Here is a 26,562-nt window from a genome sequence, read left to right on the forward strand (position 1 = left end):
TCTGGTCGCTCTCTGTTGGTGCGAGATCATCCGACACCTGTATACGCACGCGTTTTATACCCGTGACACACGGGCAAAAGTAAAGTACTTTGAAGTAAACCCCTTTTGTCGCCTAAGGGGACCATTTGCAGAAAGGAGTGGTGCTGATGACACACGGCACCGGACTACTGCTTTAAGCAGTACCTCAGAAGAACGCTGCAGAAAAAATGGCGCTGTTTGTGGAAGCAGCAAGGTTGGAAATACTTAAAAGAATCTGCGCATGTACATCACATTCAGTGACGCCGGAGCATAAAATCGTTTTTTTTTTATTGTCTGGTGGCTACCTGTAATTTTCTTTCGCTTTTTTTTGCGTTTTTAGCAGCAACCTAAGTTCGTCTGGCAACTATGAACAGTCGGTGTTTTGCTGTTTTTGTTTTCGTTCCTCGATATGCGAGGTGCCCATGCATGTCGGATTTTACAGGCCCGATCTTAACACACACTAAACAAGCAAGCGGGACGCGTGCGACAACGCGTAGCGTGAGTGACCTTCTTATCTGAATGTCTGTGTCAAGTTGTCAATGTTGCTGTGAACTTGCGCCCGTGTACGCGGAATACCGGCGTCGGTGAGGCTCTCAGCAATCGCCTGGTACACTCCACCGTTGTGCTTTCGCCCTCGCAAGGCGTCCAACTGGTCCTCCCATAGCTTTGTCAGCGCCCAGGTCTCCTTTTCAGTCCACTGGACGCGCGGTTTATTCTTCACCGACTGAGCAGACTCTATTGTTACAAGATACTACGTCGCCGACACAGCAACTGCCGCTGCCAACCCTGACATGATCGTGCTAGTGACGTAATGCAGGCGTTTGAGAGTATGGACAGACTATAGGCCTTCACTTTTCAACAAATCGCACTGCTGCTGAAAATGAAAACATTTTCTCAGCGCAAAAAAATACTGACAGGGCACCGCAGTGTTGCGACACGTTTTCTTCTATTGATAAATTGTGCACACTGTATGCGAGAATACTCCCTTCCTGCCAGAAAAGTAGATGCGGGATCTGCTTTTGCGAAAAGGATCTTTGCCAGAAAGTAGTTACTCCTTTGTCGTGTGTCACTGCGCCCGAACGCCTTTCCGAAAGATGTCCCCTTGTCTAAAGGACTTCAGGGTGCCCGTGTGTCAGGGGCATTAGGGGCGAAGCTCCTAAAGGCGTGGGTTTGTCCATGCATGTCCGTGACTGGTTCGTAACCACCTAGTTGCATGACTCACTCAGCAGGTGGCGCTAGTGTGAGTGACAGACAGAAGGTCGGACGGACGAACAGACAGACAGACATATGGACGGACGGACAGGCGCACGGACGCGTATATGGACTGACAGACGGATGGAAGCAAAAACGAACGGACGGACGGACGCTTCGCCCCACTCTCATCATCATTCACTGCGTGGATATAGTGTGATTTTTTTTCCTTTGGGATCGCCCAGTAGTATGCTCTGGAGGAGTGTTACCACAAAAAATAACGCATTGAGGTGCTTCGAGCGAAGTAGCCGGTGCCTTACCGCTTGGGAGGGACGACGGTGCTTCCTTGCCTTGTCAAAAATGACGACGCATTCAGAAGCGTAGAGCAGCAGCCGCTCATTTAGCTACGGTCCGCGCGCCAGTTGTTTCGCTCGAAGCACGGTTGAAAGCACCGCACGGTAGCGCGCTAGCCCAGTGGCGTGTTTTATTTTTTTTCTCACAGACTTCCTTTAACTACAAGAATAATATTACCGTGCCCACACACAGAAAGAAAAATGGATCGGTGGTTTAGGAATGTCCTCTAACACGCAACCCATTTAGCTCTACTCTCACTATAAAGTATATAACAAAGAAATGTATAATTGATTTTAGTTAACCCATTGAGCGCCATATACAAACTACGCGAAGAACATCAAGCAGCTCGAAACTCAATTGCAGCACGTTCTTCAAGCAGAAAGGACGCACGAAATGAACATATACATGATGAGCGCGGACTAACCACTGTCTGCAGCTATAGATACTTGAAGCACTCTGCTCAAACAGGATGAAGGACGAACGAAAAAAACGCGCAAGTGTACACACGACAAGCGCGAACTAACGACGGTCATCGATGTTACCTATTTGTGCGTTAGCAGCACGCTCATTTCGCAAACGCGGCTGCTGCAGCGAGCGAAGTGACCTACGCGCATGCCCACTTTGCAAACGCGGTCACTGCAGCGAGAGGGGTGACCTACGCGCTCTCTGTGACTTCAATACAAACTCGCGGTAGAAGCACAAGACGTACAACCCACCCCCATCACGATGTAAGCGAGCGCGCACAAGCGACCGCGCCCTGCAGAGCGGCGCGCCCGTCGCAACGCGTGGGGCTACAGCCTTTAAAGGGACACTAAAGTCAAATAACAATTTATGTTAGAGTGAAAGCTCAATGTGTGACAACATCTAAAACGACATCATCAACAGCACCACCCTACTTACCGATAAATTAAGGTAAATGCACAAAAATGCATGCGTCACAGTAGAACATCCTCAAAATGATGCCGATGACGTCAGACGAACCGTCTACAATAAATCACTACTAATCGATGTCGCTTCAATAAATAAAGAACCTTTCGTACATCAAGAGACGCAATAGAATGCTGCTTGTGCGTTTCTGTTTGATTAATGGAAAAAAGAACCACCGAACGTTACGATGGGGGAATGGCGCGAGTGGTTCAAAAATTCAATTTTCGCTGCGTGGTTAAACTGGAAAGGTCGTGCCGCCTAGTGGGACCTAGTTGAACCAAAACACATCTGCCATCTCGGAGCCAATGGCAGGAAATTGATCAATAGACATGCTGCTGTGGCTCCGCTGCTCACGTTCTGCTGCTGCTAGTGTCGGCGGCGGCGCAGTGAAGCCGGGCAACGTTGTGCATGGCAACAATGACTATGAACAGTCCGCTTCTTGAGGCGGGTAATTTGAAGTACGGTTACCCAACGCGGACCACTAAAACGTCATTTTATTTCAAAATAAGCCCTTCCTTGGCACAAAAGTAGCACTACGGGGTTTCTGGACCGCTATTTCAACAATCAACGTTGAATAAATAGTTGCCTTTAGTGTCCCTTTAAAGGCACCCTAAAACGCTATTGACTACTCTGTACACATAGTGGCCGGCAAAGGAAGTACTAAGAGTTATTCACAGACCGATTTGAGCTGCGTAAACTGTGCAATTTATTACAACGCTTTAAAGCGGCGAATCGCTGCAGACTCAGCCAAACGCGTTTTCAACCGCTCATTCACAGAACTACATATGCTCTGGTAATGCGACGTCACCGAAGCTGCTGATCTGATTGGTTGTAAAATCCGAGAAGATCGGCTGGTAGAGTTGGGGTACCTGTCGGAGCAGATGTCAACCACTCCGCGATCGTTTCTGTTGTCAGACGGCGCGCGTGCTGCCGGGCGCACTGTGTAATGGCCTCCGAGACTTTGCGCAACCTGTCGGCGCGCGATTTCGGAGTTCTAGACTTGTCGAAGCTCAAATTGTAAAGCGCGCTCATGGGAGCTCTGCGATCACCAGCGGTGCCAGCGTTAAGACAGTTTCGCTCATGTAAAGAAACAGTACCGCTCATGTACTTGGCGATACTCTTTGAAGGCGGGGTCGCCTGAAGTTTTAAGGGCTTTAGGGTCACCGGCTCTCCACCTAGTGACGTCAATCTAGAGTTCACGTCCATTGATGCAGACTTGTGTGCATCTACCTTTGAAGAGGAAATGCCATGCACTTCAAAAATTATATTCAACTATAGCTGCTACGTGGTTTATGGCAGGGACATGTCACGTGAGAAACTGTTGTGTTGTGCAATTTGCTATATGACTAGCTGTTACGCGTATTTTGGCGGGAAAGTCGCATGACTAGAGACGCGACTCTCATGACGTCACAGAATGCTAGATGATTTCCGTGAAGTCACTGTTTCTTACGTGATCCCACGTAATTTCAGTCTCGTGACTATATACGTTACGTCTTTTTGGCGGGAATATATCACGTGACCAGCTTCTACATGTTTTGGCTTAAAGTAGCTGTTACGTGATTTTAGTCACGTGACTAAGTGTTGCGCAATGTTACAATGCCATTATTGACGTAACTAGCTACTTAATTTTAGCCACGTGACTCGTTACGTGATAGTAGGTGCCTCACTTGTCCCAATATTGTTGTTACCTGGCGTCATGCGATTCTTGGTAACGCGACCAGTTCTTACGCCATGGTACGGGCATTTAGTCGCGTGATGTTACACGGGACTGCATGCAGTCACGTAACTGGTCGTTACGTGGTGTGGCGTGGTCTTTAGTGGCATAAGCCTCGCCCACCATAGTTATTGTATTCCACGCGGTACAAATCCGCGCACATTTTGTGGGACCGAAGCATAGGCGTACGAAGCGAGCGCGTAAAGGTTTATGATGATGATAATTACTCCTCGCACAGCGCGGCACTACAGAAAGCTTAAAGAACTCCACTCTTAAAACATTTGGTTCTAGTTATACGTGAAACGCCCTGTATATCTGCAGAAATTTGGGGCAATATGGAATCTTGGAGCCATGAGACGTCTCGTCAAATTGAAACGTTGGCTCCACAGCAACACTCCGTGTTGTATAATTTTTCAGGGCCATTCCATGTCGAGGTGGCCTAGTGGTTTTCCGACCACCCCACGCACGGACGCGAAACACAGCCACGCAACATGATTTAGTTAAAATCACTCATTTAAGACATATTTATACAAAGAACATTTTCAATTAATATGAAGGCAGCGGTTTTCTATTACTATGACAATTCATAAGTTCATTAGTTTCATTTCACATTGCTTGGGACAATGCTAAAGCATCACAAATTGCTGTGCGTTGAATTGTTTTACTTACAAAAAGCAAACGCAGGTCCTTTAGTGAGAAATTTCTTCGATGTGCGGGATTTGTAAATTCATATAGCAAGTGCTAAAAAATATTGCCGAAATATTACGGCAAGAACACCATCACAAAAATTCTGATCAAGTTGAAAGACATAGCGTATTGACCCTGCAACACGTTTTGAGCGTGGTCAAAAAACGCTGCCAATCGGTAGTAGAGGCTCCCGAGAACACGTGAGCCAAAGGTTATAGCGCAGCACGCGGCCTGGAATTCTCAATAAATTATTAAAGTCAGCAAAATATTGCTTTCTCTTCCCTCGACAAATGACGGAAGACGCTCAAAAATCACATGTAGATTACCCATCTATATATTAGCCATTGGCTGACTTGAACATGGCACACTCGGTTGTTACAAAGATCGCCGCGAGAGGCCGTTGCCTGTCCACGCGTAAGCACGCGATCGCACTGAAGAAGCCGCGTATTCGAAGGGGAAAAAAAGTGCTCAAGGTCATAAGGCACGCGTTACGTTTTTTTTTTTTGTCCCTCCCATTTTTCTCTGCTTAGCTTTCAGTGCTTTCGTCGGGACGAGAGAAGAGAGAAAGCGATTGCAGCGCGTGACAAATCTTCGTAACTCCGCTCGTGCTGGACGGATTCTTAAAATTTTTGCGGCGTTGATTTTGTGAAGCAATGCAATTTTTCAGGTAATTAATTCTATGGTTACTAAAAAAAAGGGCCCTTTTAAGGCTTAATTTCCGCAGTATAGCAGTACAATTGAAAATATGACTTAGACATAACTGCATAGTACACTTCATTGGTAATAAATACAGAAAGTTTAAGAATGCGATTTTCGTTTATCTCAGAAGTAAGAAATTTTGAACTGAACATCCCCAAGGTCAGGCGAATTTTTTCCTCGCCTCACCTTCACTGCACAACACGTCACAACACGCGCTGGAATTTTCCCAGGTTCCAGCGGGTACCTTTTTCGCAGCAACTTATGGAAGTCATGCGATTGCTTGCCACCGATTCAAGCAATACCGTTGCAAACAGCGTCAGAAACGACAACAGTGCTAGACCGATGAAAATCATTGCACCGCCGAAGCAGGGTCCAAAGCACTGGTGTCGGCAGTGTGGGTGAAAAAGGGGCTTTTATGTCCCCCTCCTCCTTGTGCAACACGGGTTTGTACCCCCAAGTAGATGTCCACGGTGGCTGAAAATGTGAAGACGCCGTCAGGAAATGTTGAATATGCGTCATTTATGAGTTCGCATTCGGACCACCTTGAACGCGTATACGCCAGACCACGAGTGCATGGTGAAAGGCCACGCGTTAACCTTTACTTTAAACAGCTCAAGAACAACTATGCGTAAGACCACTTAAATTGACTATCATAGGCCAAACCCGACGCTCTGGGACTGTCCGGCTGGCCGTCGAGTCCAAACGTTACAATTCTGTCCCTTTGGTCTATAGGGCGCTGTTGAACGTTGTCTGGACGTTGTCGGTCCAAGAGGGAACATACTGTTCCGTAGTTATAGCTATCTTGGTGTTTAGATCGTTATATGCAGCGATATTACCGAATTCAGTGAAAAGCAGTCGTACGACTTGCATTTGTCACTGCGATAATTGCGCCCCTTTGTAGTGCTGCGATGACGTGCTATGCAGTGAAGGCGAAGGATAACTTCACATAGCCTCGGTTGTGGTTAAGTGGACTAACACTACTGCGTTAAAGAGTTCAATGAATGAGAATGATAAATATAATTAGCCTGACCCTCATTAGAACCGAATAGCTCATAATAAAATTTCGACCTTTAATGTTTTATTGGAACTTCCTTGAATCGCGTGTGGTGTGCTGCCGAATGTGCTGTGTTTATCTCTCTTTCCTCTCTGCTCTCTTTCTTTCAACTCCCCCATCCCACCCCTATGCGCAGGGTAGCAAACTGGCTGCCTATGGACTGGTTAACCTCCCTGCCGTTCTTTTCCTCCTATTTTACTTCATTGAATCGACCGCTCTCTGCATGACAAGCATGCACTGTATTTCATCACGCAAAACAGTGGTGCGATCATGCGTCGACCGATACACAAAACATCATAAAAACAACTTAAGCAAACCGTATTCTAATTATACCGTTAATTATTAGGTGAGATCATGTATCTTAATTATCAGAATCCAAACACGACGCCCAAGAGGAGCTGTCCTGCAGGAAGTGGCCGAATATTACGCGCCCTTTAATGGTCCAATATGCAGTTTTGTAGTTACATCACTATCACTGTTTTTAATTTTTTATACAGCGGTGTTACGTTACTAAAAATAAATAACAAGCATTTGTTTGACTTGCGTTATGGGTTGCGAAAGGGCCCGTGCACGAATCCTGCGCTGACGTGCTATGAAGTGAAGGCAAGGCAAACTTTTTCCAACCTTGGAGTTGTTGAGTTCGAATTTTTTTCTTGCTTAAAAAAACACCCTGTTCAAAATTTCTGTATGTCGTACCAACAGCGCTTCGTACATGAAAACAAATATAAGCCATACTTTTACTTAGAACGCTATATTGCGAATATGAAGTCGCAATACGGATCAAAATGTTATTTTTCCTAATTTTGTCGCAATATTTTGACAATGTTTCTGCTTCATTTGCTTCCGCACTATTTTTGAAAATTATTATAGGAACCTCTAAAGCCCACAATGCAAATATATTACTAGTCTAAAAAAATGTTTCCCTCTTCTACAAAATGCTAAACATGCAGGGCGATTCCACGTAAGATCGAACAAAGCATGGCTGGTCGACCTCTTAAGTTTCTTTCAAAATTTTATATATTATTGCCTAATCAGTGGAAAGAAGAGATCCGCAATCATTTTTGCAGGAAAACTTTTTTTCGAAGCACAGTAAATCAATAATGACGAAGAAGTGAAGTGCTATGCTTACGTGCACCGCTATTTTTTTTTCTAATTCGGCGATGAATCACACAAAATATATTAAAGCTACGTGCCTCAAATTTGTTTGAATACATATAGGGCTATTAGCGCTTACGTTAAATTATATTTCGATTGTCTGCGTCGAGTAGATTTTTTATTAAGAATTCTGAAATTTTACCTAAAACGTTTTTTTTTTTTGCCTAGTTTGCAGGCATTTATTTCACAAAGCGCCCGTATCAGAGCAGCGAAAACTCCACATTGTTTTCTCAATGTGCTTATTTATAAAACTGCCACAGCTTATATTATTAGCACTTTTCAATAAAGATATAATCGCGCTAACTTCAAGAAAGGAGCATGCAAGGAAAACTTCTGACGACTATTAAAAAAACAATTTTGATATTTTTATACTTTCCCCACTTATTCTACTGCACACCAGCTTTCACAATCAATGAAAACATGTTGCATAACATGGTTTTGCTCGCAGTTACGGCCCACCAAAAAATGCCCTAGCGAAAGGATAGGCAACGGTGTATTGGACTTCCTTTTGCCTTTTCCTCGTGCCTTTTGTAGTGGGTAACTTGGTTTTAACCATGAAGTCACGATAATTCCATGTACTGACGTCCGGTGGCAATGTAAGGCTTGTCCCGCGCATTATTACGGCAGTACGTATTTCACATTGTATTGTAAAACGTGTAAACAAAACGCGTGTGTTTGTAAAACATGAAAGTTACTTTCGCTGCATTTCCAGGCAGAGGAAGTTATTTTCGCAGAATTCACAAGCAGAGGCGTGGCTGTGTAAGGCATTCATCGTGATTGAATGAGAAGGCAATTCATCATCATGAATTTTCAGGTGTGATGTGTTTTATCAGTGCTTGACGGTCGTAGTAATTGTTCTGTCATGTTTGATGTGTATTGTAATATATTTATCTCGTCATCCCGTGTGTGAAGTTTAACTGGAAATAAAGAAAAAAAGAGGCGGGGTTGTGTGGTAGAATACCCGCTTGCACTGCTCTGACAGTACCAGAGATATCACCTTGTTTATTAGAATTTTATACATATATACCCAATCACGTTCGTGTTGTCCGTTTGGCTTGGGTGCGAGGTCACACTGAAATAACACTAAATGAAGCGGCGGACTCACTGGCGACAGCATCAATTCAGGGCCCCGTCTTAAATATTCTAAGACCCTGCTGTCTATATACAATCGCGCGATTTCGAAATTTCTGTATACAGCAGGAACACACCAACTTTTCTGCTCTAAATGGCGAAGATTTTCAGCATCTCAAGTTTCAGTGGTTCATTGTGTGCCACAAAGCAATTTGAAATGACATTTAATAAATTGTGAGCCCCACCGCGGTGGTCTAGTGGCTAAGGTACTCGGCTGCTGACCCGCAGGTAGCGGGATCGATTCCCGGCTGCGGCGGCTGCCATTCTGATGGAGGCGGAAATGTTGTAGGCCCGTGTGCTCAGATTTGGGTGCACGTTAAAGAACCCCAGGTGGTCTAAATTTCCGGAGCCCTCCACTACGGCGTTTCTCATTATCATATGGTGGTTTTGGGACGTTAAACCCCAGATATCAAAGTCAATTCAATAAATTGCGATGGAGGATTCCACCTTTAAACTTTTATTTATAAAGACCTGGCTTTGTTTCTTCCCCTTCATTGTTCCTATTATACACAAACAAAGTACAGAGAACTTTTTCACAGAATGCCGCAGGCAGCAAAATTTAAGGCGAAAATTTCTAACGCCAACTTCCCGAAAACATGGGGCTTGCGCTGTCTGAAACGGTACTGCTCTCACTACGGGCTTCGGCACAGGGTGATTGCAACAGGAACATATATAAAGCGGTATAGAACTATATAAAATAATAAAAACGGCTATCATGCTAATCTTTCAAGTACATACTCATTACTAATTTTTGCCATTAGTGTATTTCATATAGTATTTACTGTAATTTTTATTAATACCTATTAATAATATTTTCTATTACGAATTATAATAGTCTGTTAGCACAACTAATCTTTTCATTTATCTGAAAAAAAGTTTAGATGTCCCCCCCCCCCCCGCCCTTTCTTTTTCCCGAAAAATCCCACTGCCACGCGATTCATGGTCGATTCCCCGTGGTGGGTTGAGCCTTGCCTCCTGGGACCAACTAACCGACCAACCGCTTACCACGCAAACGACCCGGGTTCGATTCCCACTCAGACCCGGAATCATTTTTTATTATTCATTTTATTTGCACCTTTCTGTTTCTCGGTCACGCAAAGATGATGATTTTTCGCTCACAACCACGGACGCCGACACCTGCATTTCCGCGAAACGGGCTCTTTAACGCTGTCGCTTTGATAACGAAACGCGACATGTACGGCCGCCTTCGTGATTGCATCTTCTGTGGCGGCAGACATCTCAAGGTGACTGTGGAGATATTAATTACAGTACGACGTACACAAGTCTAAGTAACCCTATTTAATTAGAAAATATGTTTGTGGATCCATCAGGCAATCAGCAACTTAAATGCTCTACACACATGGCTGGCACGTAAACGACGAAACAACAAGTACAATCAAGCCTCAAATTTCCGTCTATCTTGCACACCCAAAGTAAAGAACAGAATGTAAAACTTTTATAGATTAATTTAAAGATGAATTTACAGTTTGCAGACTGCTACTGTATACGTCCACACAACGATTTCTACGCAGACCGATAATTTAGAGCCAGTCCTGATTGATTGATTTGCGGGATTTAACGTTCCAAAACCACCATATGATTATGAGACACGCCGTAGTGGAGCGCCCCGGAAATTTCGACCACCTGGGGTTCTTTCACGTGCACCTAAATCCGAGTACACGGGTCTATACAACATTTCCGCCTCCATTGGAAATGCAGCCGCCACAGCCGGGATTCGATCCCGCGACCAGCGGGCCAGCAGCCGAGTAGCTTAGCCACTAGACCACCGCGGCGGGGCAATTAGAGCCAGTTCTTGTTATTTTACTGCTCACGCAATTTTGACAGAATTCATTCAAGTGAGACGATCTTACCTTGTATCGTCAGAAGAAATATACGTCATTAAACAAACCAACGCAAATCTTGAATACCGGGAGGAAATGTTAACGTTACCTTTCATATTTAAGGGAAAGAGAGCATATTAACGTAAGCAGATTGTCCAAATGTTTAACAATTATCGAATAGGCGATTTCACTATGAGTATATTAACGTGGCGCAAAGATTTTTCTCCCTCTCTCTCTGTTTTTTGTAATCCGAGAAAACCTAGGCGCTTGTGAATGCAAAAGCATTACTACACAGCTGCTTGTTCAGCCAGCTGCGAGCAGCCCAAGAGTTCTGAGACGCACGCTGCAGCGGCAGCCACGAGATATCATCGCCTCTTGACAGTGCCACGTGGCACATCATACTGCTTGGACCAGATTTCCACTTTCAAATGCGTTTTCGCATGTCGAAAACATGGGCAGATAAAAACACGTTTTCCCTTTTTTTTCATCAACTGTACCAGATAGGCGGGAGCAGATGAGGCCATATATCTTGACTGCCGCGCGTTTTGTGCTAGCTAGACACGTAGAATAGTGCTGTGATGAAAACTCACTTCTTTTTTTTTGTTTTGGCGCTTATACGGTCTCCAGCTATTCTGTTTGTGTATTTTCTTTTCAATATCGCCTACAACCACGCCTCACCTACCTCTAGTCAATAACTAGATTAATATAATCAATTAAATAGATGAATAAATAAACTTTATAAGCTTCGCCCCCCCCCCCCCCCCCCACCAATCACTTCTCTTTTCCTCACGGGAGCTGGAAGGAAGGGGGCATGAACTGAACAAGGTGGCCCGTGGGTCAGCTGGTGCGGGTTAATAACTCATGTATTACGGCCTCACCAGAAGGAATAAAAATGACAAGATGAAGACCAGACAAGCGCATATCTTGTCTTCATCTTGTCCTTCGTATTTGTCCTAGCACTGCCGTAATGTGAGTACGGCGCATGTCCTGTCTTCATCCTGTCCTTTGTATTCGTTCTAGCGCTGTCGCAATGAATCAATATGCACTGCCATCGCTGCTGATGACGTGCTATATGACGTATAGACGGTATGTGACGGTGCATTTATACGTGCTCTGGCGAGCCGTGTGAAGCTGCGTGGCCCTGCCACACCGCTGGAAGGTGGGATAACCAAACAGCCGTTGATGATAGCCACCACAATGCATCTTTCGGCACACGCAAAAAAAAAAAAAAGCGGGGCAGTTTTGCTGAACCAGTTCCTCCGAGACGGCAACATACGTTGAGCGACATATGCGTTTTGTGAAAAAGAAGGCGCAGTGTCCGGAGAATGCAAATTGCGGAATGCGATGTTTGCCCTATTCACACAGGGCCCCACCCCACATCTCAGGACAATTGTGACAGCGACTTTGTTTTTCTTTACGCCGGCGCGGTGCCGCATTTTTCCGAGGAATTGCCTCTTTTCCCTCAACAAAGAACCGCGGCTTGCTCCCGCGCTGCCGCCGATGAATGGCGCCCCTGCTCCCGTTTGTGGCTTTTTGTCCAATGCGACACGCGGCTGTGGCAGCTAGAACGATGTGTCGGTGTTCTGCTCCACACCTCCCCATTCGGAAGCTGGCACTCCTCCCTGCCTTGCGCAGTACGGTGCGAATCTTTTCCGGAACAAATACTACTGACCGAACGGAGAGGCCGCGATGACGTTCGTTTCTGAGCTAGAATATTGTTAACAGCAACATTTACTCGCTACAATATGAAGGGCTCCGTGCAACAACAGTGCCCCCCCCCCCTCGCCGAACTCTTAGACTGACTCGTTCGAGAGTGGTTGAGATCTTCTCATTTGCGCCAATTTAAGATGGTCTTCACTTGCCGAGGTGTATAGTTGGAGTAAACCTCGTCAATTGGCTCACAATATTTCTCGATCCCTACTCTGACGGATCATTTATTGTGTCTGTTAATCCGCCAATTGGCAGCCATCCTTTCCGGTGTAGGCGGGTGTTTTTCGGCACTGACTGATGGATTCGCAATGCTCTGTGCGCGTGTTATCAGCGCCCAGCTGTTGCTGGACCTGGGGCGACCGCAGCAGCCATCACCTGCGCCGCCGCTCCGAGCACAACACGCGCGGAGGAGGAGGAGGAGCCCATGCATCCGGCGTCCAGGCGAGGCGGCGGCCTCTTGAATGGCCGTCGGCTTCGCAAGTTCAAGGCCTTCGCGGGGCGTCTGCTCGTCCTCCTCGGCTGCATTCTTGGCCGGCGAAAGTGCGGCCGCTTCCTCCACGAGAGACGCTCCCTTTCAGCCGGCGCCCTCTTCCGTCGGAAGAGTTCCTTCAGCTGCCCCCCTCTGATCGAAGTTCCGAGAAGGGCAGCAGTCCGCCCCTCCCCAACCTGCTGCTGCACCCCCCGTCGCTGATGTTCGGCAGCCATCCAGCTCAAGGACACGCGCGGCCATCTCAGATTTGCATGTCACGATTGGTTCAGTCAGTCGGTGGAACAGGCTGCTCGAACATTGTCAGGAACAACACATGTCTCTAAACGCACCAGAGCTCAAAACGCGGCCGCTGGGACGTCAGCCCAAGTGGTGATCGACCGGGTAAATATTAAAGGAGCGCGGTTTGACGAGGCCACCATTAATCGCGCATTCTCGGGAAATCCGCGAGTGGTCTGGACGAATGAACCTGCGCGTAGTGGGTTCAAGGGTCGGAGTCCTCGACAGTTTTTTCTTACGCTGGCGGGCAGCGTCCAACCGGTTCTCTTTGTTCCTGCTGATTGTTAGCATGAACACGGTTAATAACGCTCGCTTGCCACTTGCGGGGTTGCCGCACCACGTTTGCTTTACTGGACGTTAGGAGGGCCGAAAAAACCTGTCCCGAGATAGATTTGTGTTTTGGTGCTTAGAAAACTGCTGCCCATCGTATCCGGTGGCGTTGCTCGCTGTTGCCTTGTCCCTTTTCGGTCCGCCACAAATTCCAACAGTGCTGCTGATCGACCAACACGTTCTTCTTGTTCCGTTGCAGCCTCTTTTTGTTAGTTTTTGGTGCAGACACCCCCGGCGGGTCCCAAGAAGGGGAGAGGAGTCATCAGGAGAGGGGGCGAAGGGGCGCGCACGAACTGCCGCTTCACGCTCGGCGTGGCGCGATGCCCCCGTCGGGCAGAGCAGTGCCCGCTTCTTCTTGCGAGGCGTCTTTCTTCTCGCAAGGCGACAGGAAGCCGGGAGGACCAGGTTGCGAGAAGAAAATGTACGCAGCCGGAGAGAACGGAAAAGCGAAAAATAAAAATCGCCAAAAAAGAGAGTGGAATTCTCCGCTTTCAACCCAGTTCCCACCGAAAGTGATGCCACACACGGCCAAGGCCTGGTGCCATTGTAAGCTTTCCGTCGTTGAAACGGCCGAACCCATTGAGCCGTTTCCGATTATTCCCTTCTTTAGGCCATCAGGTGCCAAAACTTGGGTTCTTAACACTCCGCACAGACACGAATAGATAAATGGAGCCAGCGTGACTGCCGAGACGGAAAACGGCGAAATTCGCTTGGCTGCGGTATAGCAGCTGTGTTTCATTGTGCAAAACAGAAAGGTGCTACAATTATCCCAAGGCTAGTGCGGCCGGAGTCTTATGTCATCTTCGCCGCAGAAAGGAGCATGAGCGAAGGATGCGGCTCACAACCACGCACGGAAAAAGCATCTTTCCTGAAGTTTCGCTAGAGAGCGTCGCCTCCGGTGAGACAAAGGAGACCGAAACGTCGTTCATCACAACAGGCACGCCTTCTCCAGACGCTCTGAACACTGCACATGGCAGGGTAGCGACTGCGTTCAGGCGGCGCAAAAACGCTGGGAGAGAGAAATGCTGCGCCGCGATTGGCTGCGTTTTCGGACGGGCGGCCAGACGGCTTTGCGCGCCGCACTCGGCAGTGTTTGTTGATCGCGCGAGCGCAGCGTTGTCAGTGGCCTCCGCAACTATGTGTACTCACCACTGACGGCAGCGCCGCTTTGCGCCTGACGTCACGATCGGCGGCGTCGCTGTGGGAAGAGCGCGGGCTGCGATTGAACGTACCGGGCGCGACCAGTGCGGCTCAGGTTGTGCTCGGGGAGGCACGACTCTGGTTGTGCGCCGGGCTTTCGCCTCTCTGTGCAAAGTGTAACTTTATTTTTGTATTCTTTTGATACGAACACCGCTATACACGTTTTGTACGACCTGCAAGGGCCCCTGTGATGCCTGCTAGTCTGTTTCCCGAGATGGAGCGCAGCAGCGGGGGTCTCGAAGACCAACGAGCGCTGCAGTTAGCGCTCGAGCTCTCCATGCTGGGACTGAACAACGAAAATGACTCTCTGCATCCGAACCTGGAAGCGGACACGAGGAACAAAAAAAGCCAGAACACGACAGAGTGCGTCCCTGTGCCTAGTTCAGAGCACGTCGCGGAGATCGTCGGCCGGCAAGGTGAGCCTCTTTGTTGTCTTTGTTCGCTTCTCCGCTCGCTATATTTGGAGCGCCAAAGATGCGAGCGGGCACGCCGTCGTCCTCCGGGGTCCGTTCTCGGCGAGCCCTGGTTGCGTCCAACAACGTGGGCACGGCCACATTTAAATCCCCGGTGTCCTTTGTTGTTGCGCGCCTCGCATCCTGTCCCTTTCGCGCTTCCTTCTCCGGCGGCCGCTCCGCTCCGGCTTCTCTGGTCGCGCCGGTCCCTTGTGCGCGCCTCGGGCGCATTTTGGGCCGCAGTTCCCCAAAGCACGCCGACGGGCCTTTGTCTGATTCGCGTAGGCTTAGCACGTCTCCGGCGGCTTCAGTCGCGGTGCTGCCTTTGTACAGCCAATGCCGCGCGGCAGCTATTCTGGACGCGCTACTTTTAGAGCACCTCGAACCGCAGGCCTTTCTTCTGCGGCTTCAACTCCGCGGCTGCTCCACCGCCGGGCGTCACCCGACCGCCAAAACGCTTGGCTGCTTACCGGCGAACTCGGCCTGATAGTTCGCACGCTTCGAGTGACAGATGCCGCGCATGGGTCTGCGAGCATTGTTTTGACGCCAGCGATTTCCGCGCCGTGAGCAGACGCTCTCTGTTTTGCGGAGCTGGCCAACGGTGTCTGCTTGCTCGAGCAAGCTCGAGACGTGATGCGCCCGGGTTCGCCGCGGTAGCTTGGCACGTTAGGTGTCGTGCTGTCTAGTTTCAGGGCGCGTGTGCGATTCCCGGCAGTGACGGCCGCATTTGGGTGGATGTAAATGCCCATGTGCGGTCTTTGTGCGGATTTATGTCCACGTTAAGATTCCCAGGCTGTGTAAATTAAATTGGGGGAGAGTGCCCCGCAGCAGCATGCCCCGTAATCATATCGTAGCCACGCTGAACCCGATGAATTATCGGATGCTTACTCTTGTTCGTGGATTGTACGACGACGAATTTTGCGCTTGCAAACATGGGTGGCTGGTCCTTTTCTGCCCTACAAACACGGTGATGTAAGAGTAGTGTAATCACTAGCTCAAAAAAAAAAAAAACCGGTGTTACTAAAGGAAAAAAAAATTCTTCAATACTCCCAGATTTTCGGACCAGAAAATAGAATGAAGTCTGACGAAGCTTACCTGTGAAGCAGTGGCTGATAATACTTGATTTCATGTGCAAAAAAAAAAAAAATGCCGCGAGGGTTGACCGTGACAGCATAAAAATTGGTGGCAGTTAGTCTGACAGATGATCAGTTTAACAGTTGTGTCACTATAGCGAGTATTAAAAAGCGTCTTCTGCGACACAAAACTCTAAACTTACATTTACTGCAGTGAATGTGATGCACGGCACTTGAGCTGTGTAGGGAATGCAGGCTGCTCAATTTGTGTACTGGGGCTCTTTGATCACCACTCGCCCTTGCACCATGAAACACTGTATATCATCGCTCACTTTGTTTATGTAGACTAACTTGAATTGTGAATATTGCTTTTTAAGGACCTTGATCAGCGATACATAATGTCATTTTTGTGCACAGCCTTCATGTGAAGCGGAATGAAATCCTTCACTATCACTCACTGCCTGCATCACATCACATTGCTGCTAAACCATAACTTAAAAATTTACCTCTTCTTCCCTACCCGTGAGTGTTGCTACAAAGTGTTTTGTGTGAATCCAGGCTGCAAGATCAAGGCTCTTCGGGCCAAGACCAACACGTACATAAAAACACCAGTGCGGGGAGAAGAGCCGGTGTTTGTGGTCACCGGACGGAAAGAGGATGTTGCAGCAGCAAAGCGAGAGATTCTTTCAGCAGCTGAGCACTTCAGCCAGATTCGGGCGCAGCGGAAGAACCACCTCAATGGCAGCTTGGCCCCAGGCCCCAACTCTAACATTCCAGGTGGGTAGCATGTCTTCAATAAAAAGTTCGATTTCTTTGTCATGATAGCAGTGAACAGATGAGCAAGTTCATGTGGTAATAATGATGGAATAATGCTTCACAGGCGACGAAATGTGTCATGCAGGCCAGACGACATTGCAGGTGCGAGTGCCGTACCGAGTGGTCGGGTTGGTAGTCGGACCCAAAGGAGCCACCATCAAGCGCATTCAGCAGCAGACCAACACATACATCGTCACCCCTAGCAGAGACAAAGAGCCGGTGTTTGAGGTGACGGGCCTGCCGGAAAGTGTGGAGGCAGCCAAACGCGAGATCGAGGCGCACATAGCCATGCGCACAGGCGGTGGGCTTGGCGAGGAGGAGCCCTCGGAGTTCTCGGAGGTGTTTGGCTTCCCACCCAAGATGTACGGCTACGCGTATGAGTCGGACGAAGGTCTCGGGGACTCTCCGACTTTCGACCCCGCGGGCCTACCCTGGGACGGTCGAGCGGTAGCCCATGGCGACAGCGTTGCGAGCTCACCGACCGACTCCCTGGGCTCGGGCCCCAAGAGGGGCAAACGCGACTGCGTGGTCTGCTTTGAGAGCGAGGTGGTGGCAGCTCTGGTTCCCTGCGGTCACAACATGTTCTGCATGGAATGCGCCAACCGGGTGTGCGGCAAGCTCGAGCCCCTATGCCCCGTGTGCAACCAGCCGTGCGCGCACGCAATGCGCATCTACTCCTAGACATTATTTTGTTTTGTGTCCCCTCCTCGTGTCCTCACCTGTCGTGTACTATAGTTTTGCGCGGTTCGCGTAGTCTTCCAGTTGCTCACTGAGACCCAGCAGCTGCCAGCTCGTCCCGGCAGGCAATAATCGTATGCAACGTCCTGTTGGCGGCGCTCCTTCAGTTGTTCACTTGTGTTGCCCAGAGAGCTGTTTGCTTCCCGCCGGAATCCCCGATATATTTTATTATTCAAATTTTAAATGTCCCCAAGATGGAGATATGTATTTTTGGTGTTATGAAGCGTCTTGTGTGCGCGTACTTACGGGGCCCACTCCCCAAGAGAAGACTCTATTTTGAGCTACGTGCCGCGCGCCCGAGCCTGTCACTCAGGCAGGCTCGCAACGCGCGGCTACCCTAGCAATACCTGTGCGTAGGCTCATACTTATTACTACTACTGACGAGAGTATCCATATACACAGTGGCTATATCCGACCTTTTGAGATTCAATCGGTTCGTATTTTATTACTCTCTCCATGCGAGAATATCTTGTTTATGCACAAACATTGCCAAGTGGTTTTATAGAGATCGCCCTCATTTTATTTGTTCCGAGATGATATTACTTGTTAATAAATATGTACGAATGGAGCCTGGCTGTCTTTCTGCGTGTGTGTGCACTGGCTGTGGGTTCAAGGGCCTGCTTACCACACACACCGTTTCATGGTGTTCTTCTGCAATATTCACAGTTCTGTTTGATGGGACAGAGTGCCTGCATCTTCGTACAGCTGAGTCATGGCATAAGAGTTTTGAATCTGTGTACAAGTGGCTGAAGAGTACATCGGAGCACGTGAGGTATGACCAAGCTACACAAAATTGTATGCTAGCATGCTCTCAGAGAAGCATTTCATTATTAATAGAAATGAGCCATATGATGGTTCTGTCATTTCCGTTTATAAATTGTTTTGCAAGACTTCGGCCACAGCTCAGTTGCCCCGCCGCGGTGGTCTAGTGGCTAAGGTACTCCGCTGCTGACCCGCAGGTCGCGGGATCGAATTCCGGCTGCGGCGGCTGCATTTTCGATGGAAGCAAAAATGCTGTAGGCCCCTGTGCTCAGGTTTGGGTGCACGTTAAAGAACCCCAGGTGGTAAAAATTTCCGGAGCCCTCCACTATGGCGTCTCTCGTAATCATATGGTGGTTTTGGGACGTTAAACCCCACATGTCAATCAAGTCACTTGCTCAGTTTTACGTTCGGGGCAGTTAAAGAACCCCAGGTGGTCTAAATTTCCGGAGCCCTCCACTACGGCGTCTCTCATAATCATAGAGTGGTTTTGGGACGTTAAACCCCACATATCTATCTACGTTCGGGGCACCTATGCATGCCAGAGACTCGTCGCATTTCGTGATGTGCATTCGGCCTCCGCATAATAGGTCATCGTGTGTACAGTTGTCATAGTAAAGTTTGAATGCACTAAACTTCCCAGATGCGTTCATAATTGCGCAAAAGGACCGACTTCGTCTGCTCCACGCGCAATCGCGATAATCGGCTGCAAAATGTGCCTGCTGGCGCTTTGCATTCGAGCGACTTGTTTGCAGCTGGTGGCCGCGTCGAGCCGAAGATTCACGCGGCCATTATCTTTTGGAGGAAGAATTACGTTCAGGCGTTGCCTCTCGAGTCTCCGTAAGCTTGCTTGCGTGCGTCGGTTGAAGCCATGGTTGAAAACCTGAAAAGCCCGAGTACAGAAACGAGGCTTTTCCACACTGCTTACGTGCGTGGAGGTGAAGAAAGTAGGTGGCTTGCGTTGTAAAAAATTATTAAAAAAAAATGCCGCGCACTTTAATAAAAGCTATAGCGGAAAAATAGTTCTCGAAGATTACTGAGACGCGCGCGTAGGTTTAATGTAAAAGCGGTGTTGTGTAGCGAGAACTGGTTTGTGGGCACTGCATATCCGGCGGCCGTGGTACTGCTAGCGCGAGGACGCGGGTTTTGCTACCGGCTGGTTTCGATGGGAGTAAACACCCCACCTGTAATGGAAGAAACCCAGGAGGTCCCGCCCGAACGTCGTCCCTCGTGGCACGAAAAGCGGCCACCATCTCGCGCAAAACATCGTGGACGAAACGCGTCGACGGATACGCTCGCATATTGCGTCACACCACTACAAAAAAAAAAAAAGACTTTTTTTTTTATTAGGTCATCGGGTGCAATTTTCATTCGCAACATGCTACCTTTTAGACCATATAGACCGAAAATAAAAAAAAATGCTGCATTGTGTGCTCAACGCGCGTAATATATATATATATATATATATATATATATATATATATATATATATATATATTGCACTTGTACAAGTTCTGAAACTTATTTCCACAGATGCTGGTATGCTTGTATGTGCCGCTGTTCAGAAGAGGACAACAAAGATGCGCGTGCAGAGAAAAACAATAGTCATACTGCCGTTGTTCGAATCAGTTTGACGTCCTTGTGTGCCATTATCAGCAGGTTACAGTTACGTTGTAACGTGACAATATATATATATATATATATATATATGAGAAATTTGCGCGTTTGGTAGGAGTCGGGCAACTGATAATCGGAAATATTTGCCGTGATTTCGAAACAGTCGTAAGCGGAAATGAAACGCTCAAAATCGGGTTTAAGTTGTAAAATATAAAGTTCGGAATCAACTGGAGCTGTACAATGTGTCCAATGACGTCACCGTGGCCACCCTCTCTGGGTGCCAGTTGGTTGAGAGACCACGTGCCCTCTTACTCGAACTGGCGGAGCAAAGAACTGTGCCATAAGATTAGTGCCGGTACCCCACCCCTGCGTTCCTTTGTGTTCACCCTTGGCGGGGCTAGCTAACACAATGAAGCGGGGACAGAACGACAGCGTCTCGTGCCCTGTACTGACACTGTCTAACGAGATAAAATAATCACGGTGACCGCCTAGTCTGGGTGCCCAGAACCAGTCTGTGACGTCGCGTGAACAACTCTACATACAAAAGCAAATTCCTGGTTGCGGGAAAAGAAGCTATTATTTTACAGTTGTGTCCGATGGTGCACTCTTTATTCTTAACTGGCAATCACGCACAGTGACGTGGCCCGGGGGTAACACAAACCGGACCCTCCCCCCCCCGAATTTTTTATTTATTATCTTATTTTCTCGCAAGCTCAAAATGACTTAGGTGAGTGGAAGATTGGGCTAGTTGGTAATCCACGATAGGAGGCGGTAAAGCACACTGAAAACCACAAGCGACGAGTGCTCGTCCTTTCGTGTTTCTCTTGTGGTTTGTAGTGCGCTATACCGGCGACCAACGGAAAGAAAAATGGTAGGTGCAACCTTAAGAGAGATGAAGAGAGCAGAGTGGATTAGAGAACAAACGGCGGTTAAGGATATCATAGTGAAAATCAAGAAGAAAAAATGGACATGGGCCGGGCATGTAGCGCGTAGACAGGGTAACAGCTGGTCATTAAGGGTAACTAATTGGATTCCCAGAGAAGGTAAGCGGGTTAGGGGGAGACAGAAGGTTAGGTGGGCAGATGAGATTAAGAAGTTTGCGGGTATAAATTGGCAGCAGCAAGCTGTCACGAAGGCGGCAACGACAACACGGTCCCGAAGGCGCCACTGCTCCGAATTCCGCCGAAACTGTCACCAGCCGTTTGGTAGCGTAGTTTTCTCAGCTCGCGACTGCTTCTGCGCTGAGCTGATAGACGAGCGGACGAGACAACGGTGAGTTAAGGCAAGGTTTATGTACAGCATAGAAATAGAGGCGTTGCAAATTCGGCACTGGGACCGACAGTTTAGAGACTCGAAGAGCCGAGATGTCTTCTCTCGCAAGCTGTTACGAGGCGCACCGCCGACGAGGTTACGATGGGCGCCACGAAACTCGCCGCTGCCAAGGGGCTCGAACCGACGAGAGGCTTCTCTCATGTATAGGTCAGCTGCTTGTGACGCTCCGCAGGGCTTTTTTTTTTTAGATGCGGAGCATCTAATACTCGAGGCTTGTAGTGCGGCGCCGTCCGCAAGCTTCCTCCTCCTTCTTCCACCATCTGTGCATCCCTACCTCCTCTACACACCGCGCGCGCTTCACTCCTCCTCCATCTGTGCACCCTTCCTCCTCTACACACCGCGTGCGCTTCTCCTCTTCACGAACATTCGCTAGCTGTATAATGTAGCGCGCATGCGCCGTCGCGCTTCGAGAACATCGGCAGCTGACGCGCGCGCATGCGCCGTTGCGCTTCTCCCCCTTCTCGAACATTCGACAGCTGACAGTGCATGCGCCGTCGCGCTGTATATATACTCAAGGTCGGCGCTCGCTCGCTCAGTTGCCGCTCGTCGGTTGGTTTGTACGGCGCGTCGACGTCCAAGGTCGCGGTGAAATGAATTCCAACGAATCCACAAACACAATGATCGACGTCCCTTCGACCAGCGCCGCCCTTTCGCATACGTGTGTACGTGTTCACTCATTTAACACCCCCTCCTACAACCACGTTAACCAATTTAGCCATCGACCCAAGTAAGTCGCAATTTAACACCCCATTTCACAACCACGTTAACCAATTTAGCCATCGACCCAAGTAAGTCGCACTTTAACACCCCGTTAACCAATTATATGCTCCGCATCCTCCTCAGTGTTCCCCCGAGGGAAGCTGCGGGCAATTTTTTTAGGCACCGGGTGAATTCTTTGAGTAACCAAACGTCCAACCAGAAGCGCCGCTGGCCAGACGTCGGAATTTTCCAGTGGGGCCCGCCGCTGCGCGTGGTTGTACCAAGGACGAGGGATGTTGCCACGCATTGCGTAAGATTCGCCAGACTCGAAGGCGCCGATTGCTGCGCGTGGTTGCAGCCAAGGACGAGTGACGTTCCCCCCCCCCCCCCGCATTGCGTAAGACTCGCCAGACTGGAAGGCGCCGATAGCTTCAACGGGCTCGCGGTGCGTTGCGTGACAGACCGCCGCCGCCGCTTGATGAAGTCGTTGAGTTGGTCGCGTAAGGCGGGCTCGGTTGCTGGCGTTGACACAGATTGCCTTTTTCAGAGGCATTGACGTTCGGTGTGGACTCGCAGGCTAAACAAAGCACAGGACCGAGTTAACTGGCGGAACATGGGAGGGGCCTTTGTCCAGCAGTGGACGTAGTCAGGCTGATGATGATGATACTGTCTTATTTCAAAATGACACTCGGCCGCACCTGCCTTGCAAGCCTTCACTTTAGATCAAGAAGGTGCCCTTCTCTCTACTTGTGTTTCCGCCCCCGCACGACACGCTTGAAGGTACGTGTTCATCAATTTTGAGTATAACCTCCTTGGCGTTCTCACCATTACGCGTTGATACACGTAATGGTGTTCCACGTGGCAGCTGTGCTTTGCTTCCACGCGCGTCGTCAGTTGTTGGCAAAACGAGATCGCTGCAATCTCTGATCTGAACCACCCGAACCTCGTTCTTCCAAGTTGTGATTCGTTTTACGGTACCGTTGCCTCCAGCGCGCGCGTGATTGCCGAGGTAGTTTTGGTCTGCGGCGCGACGACGAAGGGCTCACTGCATTGCACGCTGTTATGCAAATTTCCGAACACGGTAATAAAATAATATCTGGCGTTTTACTTCCAAAAACCACGATACAATTATGGGGAAACACCTTAGTGGTGTGCTCCGGAAATTTTGATTATCAGGTGTTCCTTATCGTGCACCGACATCGCACAGCACACGGGCCTCTATACCACTTCGTCTCCATCGATGTTGTGCAAATGTGAAGCCATCGGCTCCGTCTTCAACGAGGACAGGTCGGCAGCGCTCTTGCACAGCAGCCCCGAACCTCACGACCAAACCATGGCCGTCCAGAGTGCCCGTGAACGGGGCGCCAAGATCGGCTTGACGGTTCCCTACGTGGGATTAGCCGGGTGGCGCGGGGCCTCCCCTGCGTCTTCTCAGGACCAAAATAAGTTTTAATCGTCATCAAATGCGACCACCGCGGCTGGTATCGAACCCGCGACCTTCGAGGTCAGCAGCCGAGCACCGTGGCCACTGCTCCACCGCAGCGAACGAATGCCTGAACACAGCGACATCGCGCGTAACTTTCGCAAGGTAATTGATTTGCGCTCGTGCGTCAGGGACCTAGTTCTGGCACAAAATTTAAGCGCTTCAGTCCGTAAGCGCCGAGAAGGCAGAACCACACAGGGTGCTCCAGCCACAGGCGGAGAGTAAGGGGGGAGGCACTGTGAGGCTTGGGCCTTCTCCGGGCTGCCTCATGGGGCGCAGACTCCCCCTGGCGCAAGCCAGGGATATTTTTTTAAGAGCGTGGCTTAGGCTCTTATTCCTTGGCAACGGACTGTTGGCCATCCAGTCTTGCAGCTATTTCACTAAGTACTGTTTATGGCCGTTGCTTTACTTTTCAGTCTTTTTAAAATTCCGATCAGGGGACAGTGACAACTAGGGAGCCTGAGGCCGTGGCCACGTTGAGAACGAAGAACAGGATGAGGAAAATTGTGGCATTCGCACGGCTCTTGTGCAAAATAAGTGCTGGACGTAGGCGTAAGCATGAAGAAAATGAAAGCTTTATAATATAACAGACTTTTGTTTATTGTCGTCTTACTACTCTCGATAAGTCTTTCTGTCGCCATATATATTCTCGCCTCCTCCGGGAATGTGAAAACTCTTCCTCTTAGGCCCCAGCTATCGCTTGCCATATTTTAAAAATATGACGACGCGACCAAATTCGTGTTGCTGGCCATTGCCTGGAAGTACGTGGCACTATTTCGTATGCGTGTTCTTCTTAAGTGCCATGTTTAGTTAACCAACTTTTTGAGGTAACGAAGCTAAGCAAAATATATTCCACTATGTTCCGATGGAGGCGGAAATGTTGTAGGCCCGTGTGCTCAGATTTGGGTGCACGTTAAAGAACCCCAGGTGGTCGAAATGACGGAGCCCTCCTCTACGGCGTCTCTCATAATCATGTGGTGGTTTTCGGACGTTAAACCCCACATGTGAATCAATCAATTATATTCCACTGAGAAAGTTGTATATCTTTTTGAAAAACACCCGATTATGGCAGTTTTTATCTAACTTGGGTATTAGTGTGCTACTTACTACAGATACGGGTGGCGGCGGCGGCGGTGAAAGGACGTTCGCCTAATCAGCTCTTTTTGCTTACCCAGGTTGGTGTCCTGCATTTCGGCGGCCGGTGCTTTAGGGTTCCTGCCTTGTTGGAATCGTTGCGCTGGAGCCATTTATCAAAGCGGCGCTCCTTTACAACGTTCAAATTTCCTCCATTCATTAGACTACCTGAAAACGGTTGCCGTGGCTACGGAATCACATCTTGACGTCACTGAGCCTGCGGAAGTGTTTACGTGTTTCCGGCGTCGACATCGTACCTGGACACACGGGTGGCGACGGCGGCGGTGAAAGGACGTTCGCCTAATCAGCTCTTTTTGCTTACCCAGGTTGGTAAATTCGCTTATTTCTCAATACCGCCTTACCGCTACCGCCGTTGCCACCGTGTTTCAGTGCTTTGCTGAGTTCTCTGTGCAAAATGTGCCTTTTTCCTAATTGAATGCTCCCGAATTGAGTGTGAACTGAGTGCTACTGTGAATGCCTGGACAACGTACCATGACAAGCACGTGCCAGTCTTGTGATGAGCCCCTCCCCTGTGATGGGCGTGTCCTGAAGTGCAACGAATGTGAGTCCTCTTACCATGTTGGCAGTTGTTCTGGCTGGTCGGAGACGACATTTAAGACTAAAGGAGAGAGCGGTCGCAGGGCATGGCGATGCGCTGCTTGCCGTTCATCTAAAGCGAAAAGTGGGGAGAAAACTAGCATGGACTCTGAGTTAACCATTTGCCTGGCAGATATAACTAGGAGGCTTGATGCTTTAGCAGGGCTGCCGGCTCAGGTTGGTGAGATTAAGGACTCAATCCAGCTGTTGTCACAAAAGTACGATGACATCTTGAACTGTCAAGCTAAGCAGGAAAAGGACATTAGTAGCTTAAACAGACGCGTTGGGAAATTAGAGGCGGACTGCACCTCAGGTGATATTCAACAACTGAAAGCTACGGTGAATGATCTCGAGTTTCGTAGTCGGAGACTAAACATAGAAGTTCACGGCATCCGGGTTACGCCAGACGAGAATTTGCTGTGTAAGTTGAATGATGTGGCCAAGATTGCTAACCTGCCAGAGCTGACTGGGAATGACATCGCCGCTATCCACAGACTTCCGGCAAAGCCAAACAAAACACCCGGAATTATAGTTCGATTTGCCCAGCAATCAATTCGTGATAAGTGGCTAGGAAAGCGGAAAGCCCTAAGAGATGCTTCGAGTGTTTCGATCACTGAAAACATGACCCAGCAAAACAGAGAGCTGCTGCGCAGCGCAAAAGACTGGGCACAGAACAATGGCTATCGTTTTTCATGGCACTGCAACGGCAAGATTCTCGTTAGGAAAAGAGAGGGTGATAGCGCGGTTGTCATTCGTCGTTTGGGTGACCTTGATAAGCTGTGATACTGTTACCCCGCATTGCATTGTTACTTCCTGATATTCTTTTGATACTCGTCTTAACATGTTTCCCTTAACCGCACCTATAGACCTTATTAATCTTAAAAACTTGTATGACACTTGTTGTGAAAAAAGCCTCAGTTGCGTTCATTTCAACCTTAGGTCGGGAAGGAATAAACAGGATGAGCTCGAATATTTTTTTAGTGAAGCACAAGTAAGTTTTGACGTTGTGATGTTTTCGGAAACGTGGTTTGCTTCGGAAGATGATGTATTTACGTTTCCAACTTATAAATCATACTACATGAACC

At 48.7% G+C, this 26,562-nt stretch overlaps 2 protein-coding genes across 3 annotated transcripts in view; one reads left to right on the forward strand and one right to left on the reverse strand.

Moving 5' to 3' along the window:
- Positions 1 to 26,562, reverse strand: part of LOC142814169 (uncharacterized) — a 578,033-nt gene that overhangs the window by 246,067 nt on the left and 305,404 nt on the right. The gene's annotated exons all lie outside the window — the stretch shown is intronic.
- Positions 14,824 to 18,424, forward strand: LOC119185543 (RNA-binding protein MEX3B). Of its 2 annotated transcripts, none has more exons than XM_075891989.1 (3): positions 14,824 to 15,193; positions 16,861 to 17,079; positions 17,183 to 18,424. In XM_075891989.1, the coding sequence occupies exons 1-3, from the start codon at positions 14,968 to 14,970 to the stop codon at positions 17,797 to 17,799; spliced, it is 1,062 nt and encodes a 353-aa protein (XP_075748104.1). In that variant the 5' UTR covers positions 14,824 to 14,967; the 3' UTR covers positions 17,800 to 18,424. The 2 variants fall into 2 exon arrangements, with proteins under 2 accessions (XP_075748104.1, XP_037290419.1); XM_037434522.2 differs by having other exon boundaries at positions 17,204 to 18,424.

This window comes from Rhipicephalus microplus, chromosome 1 (genome assembly GCF_043290135.1).
Source record: "Rhipicephalus microplus isolate Deutch F79 chromosome 1, USDA_Rmic, whole genome shotgun sequence".
Lineage (NCBI taxonomy): Eukaryota > Metazoa > Arthropoda > Arachnida > Ixodida > Ixodidae > Rhipicephalus > Rhipicephalus microplus.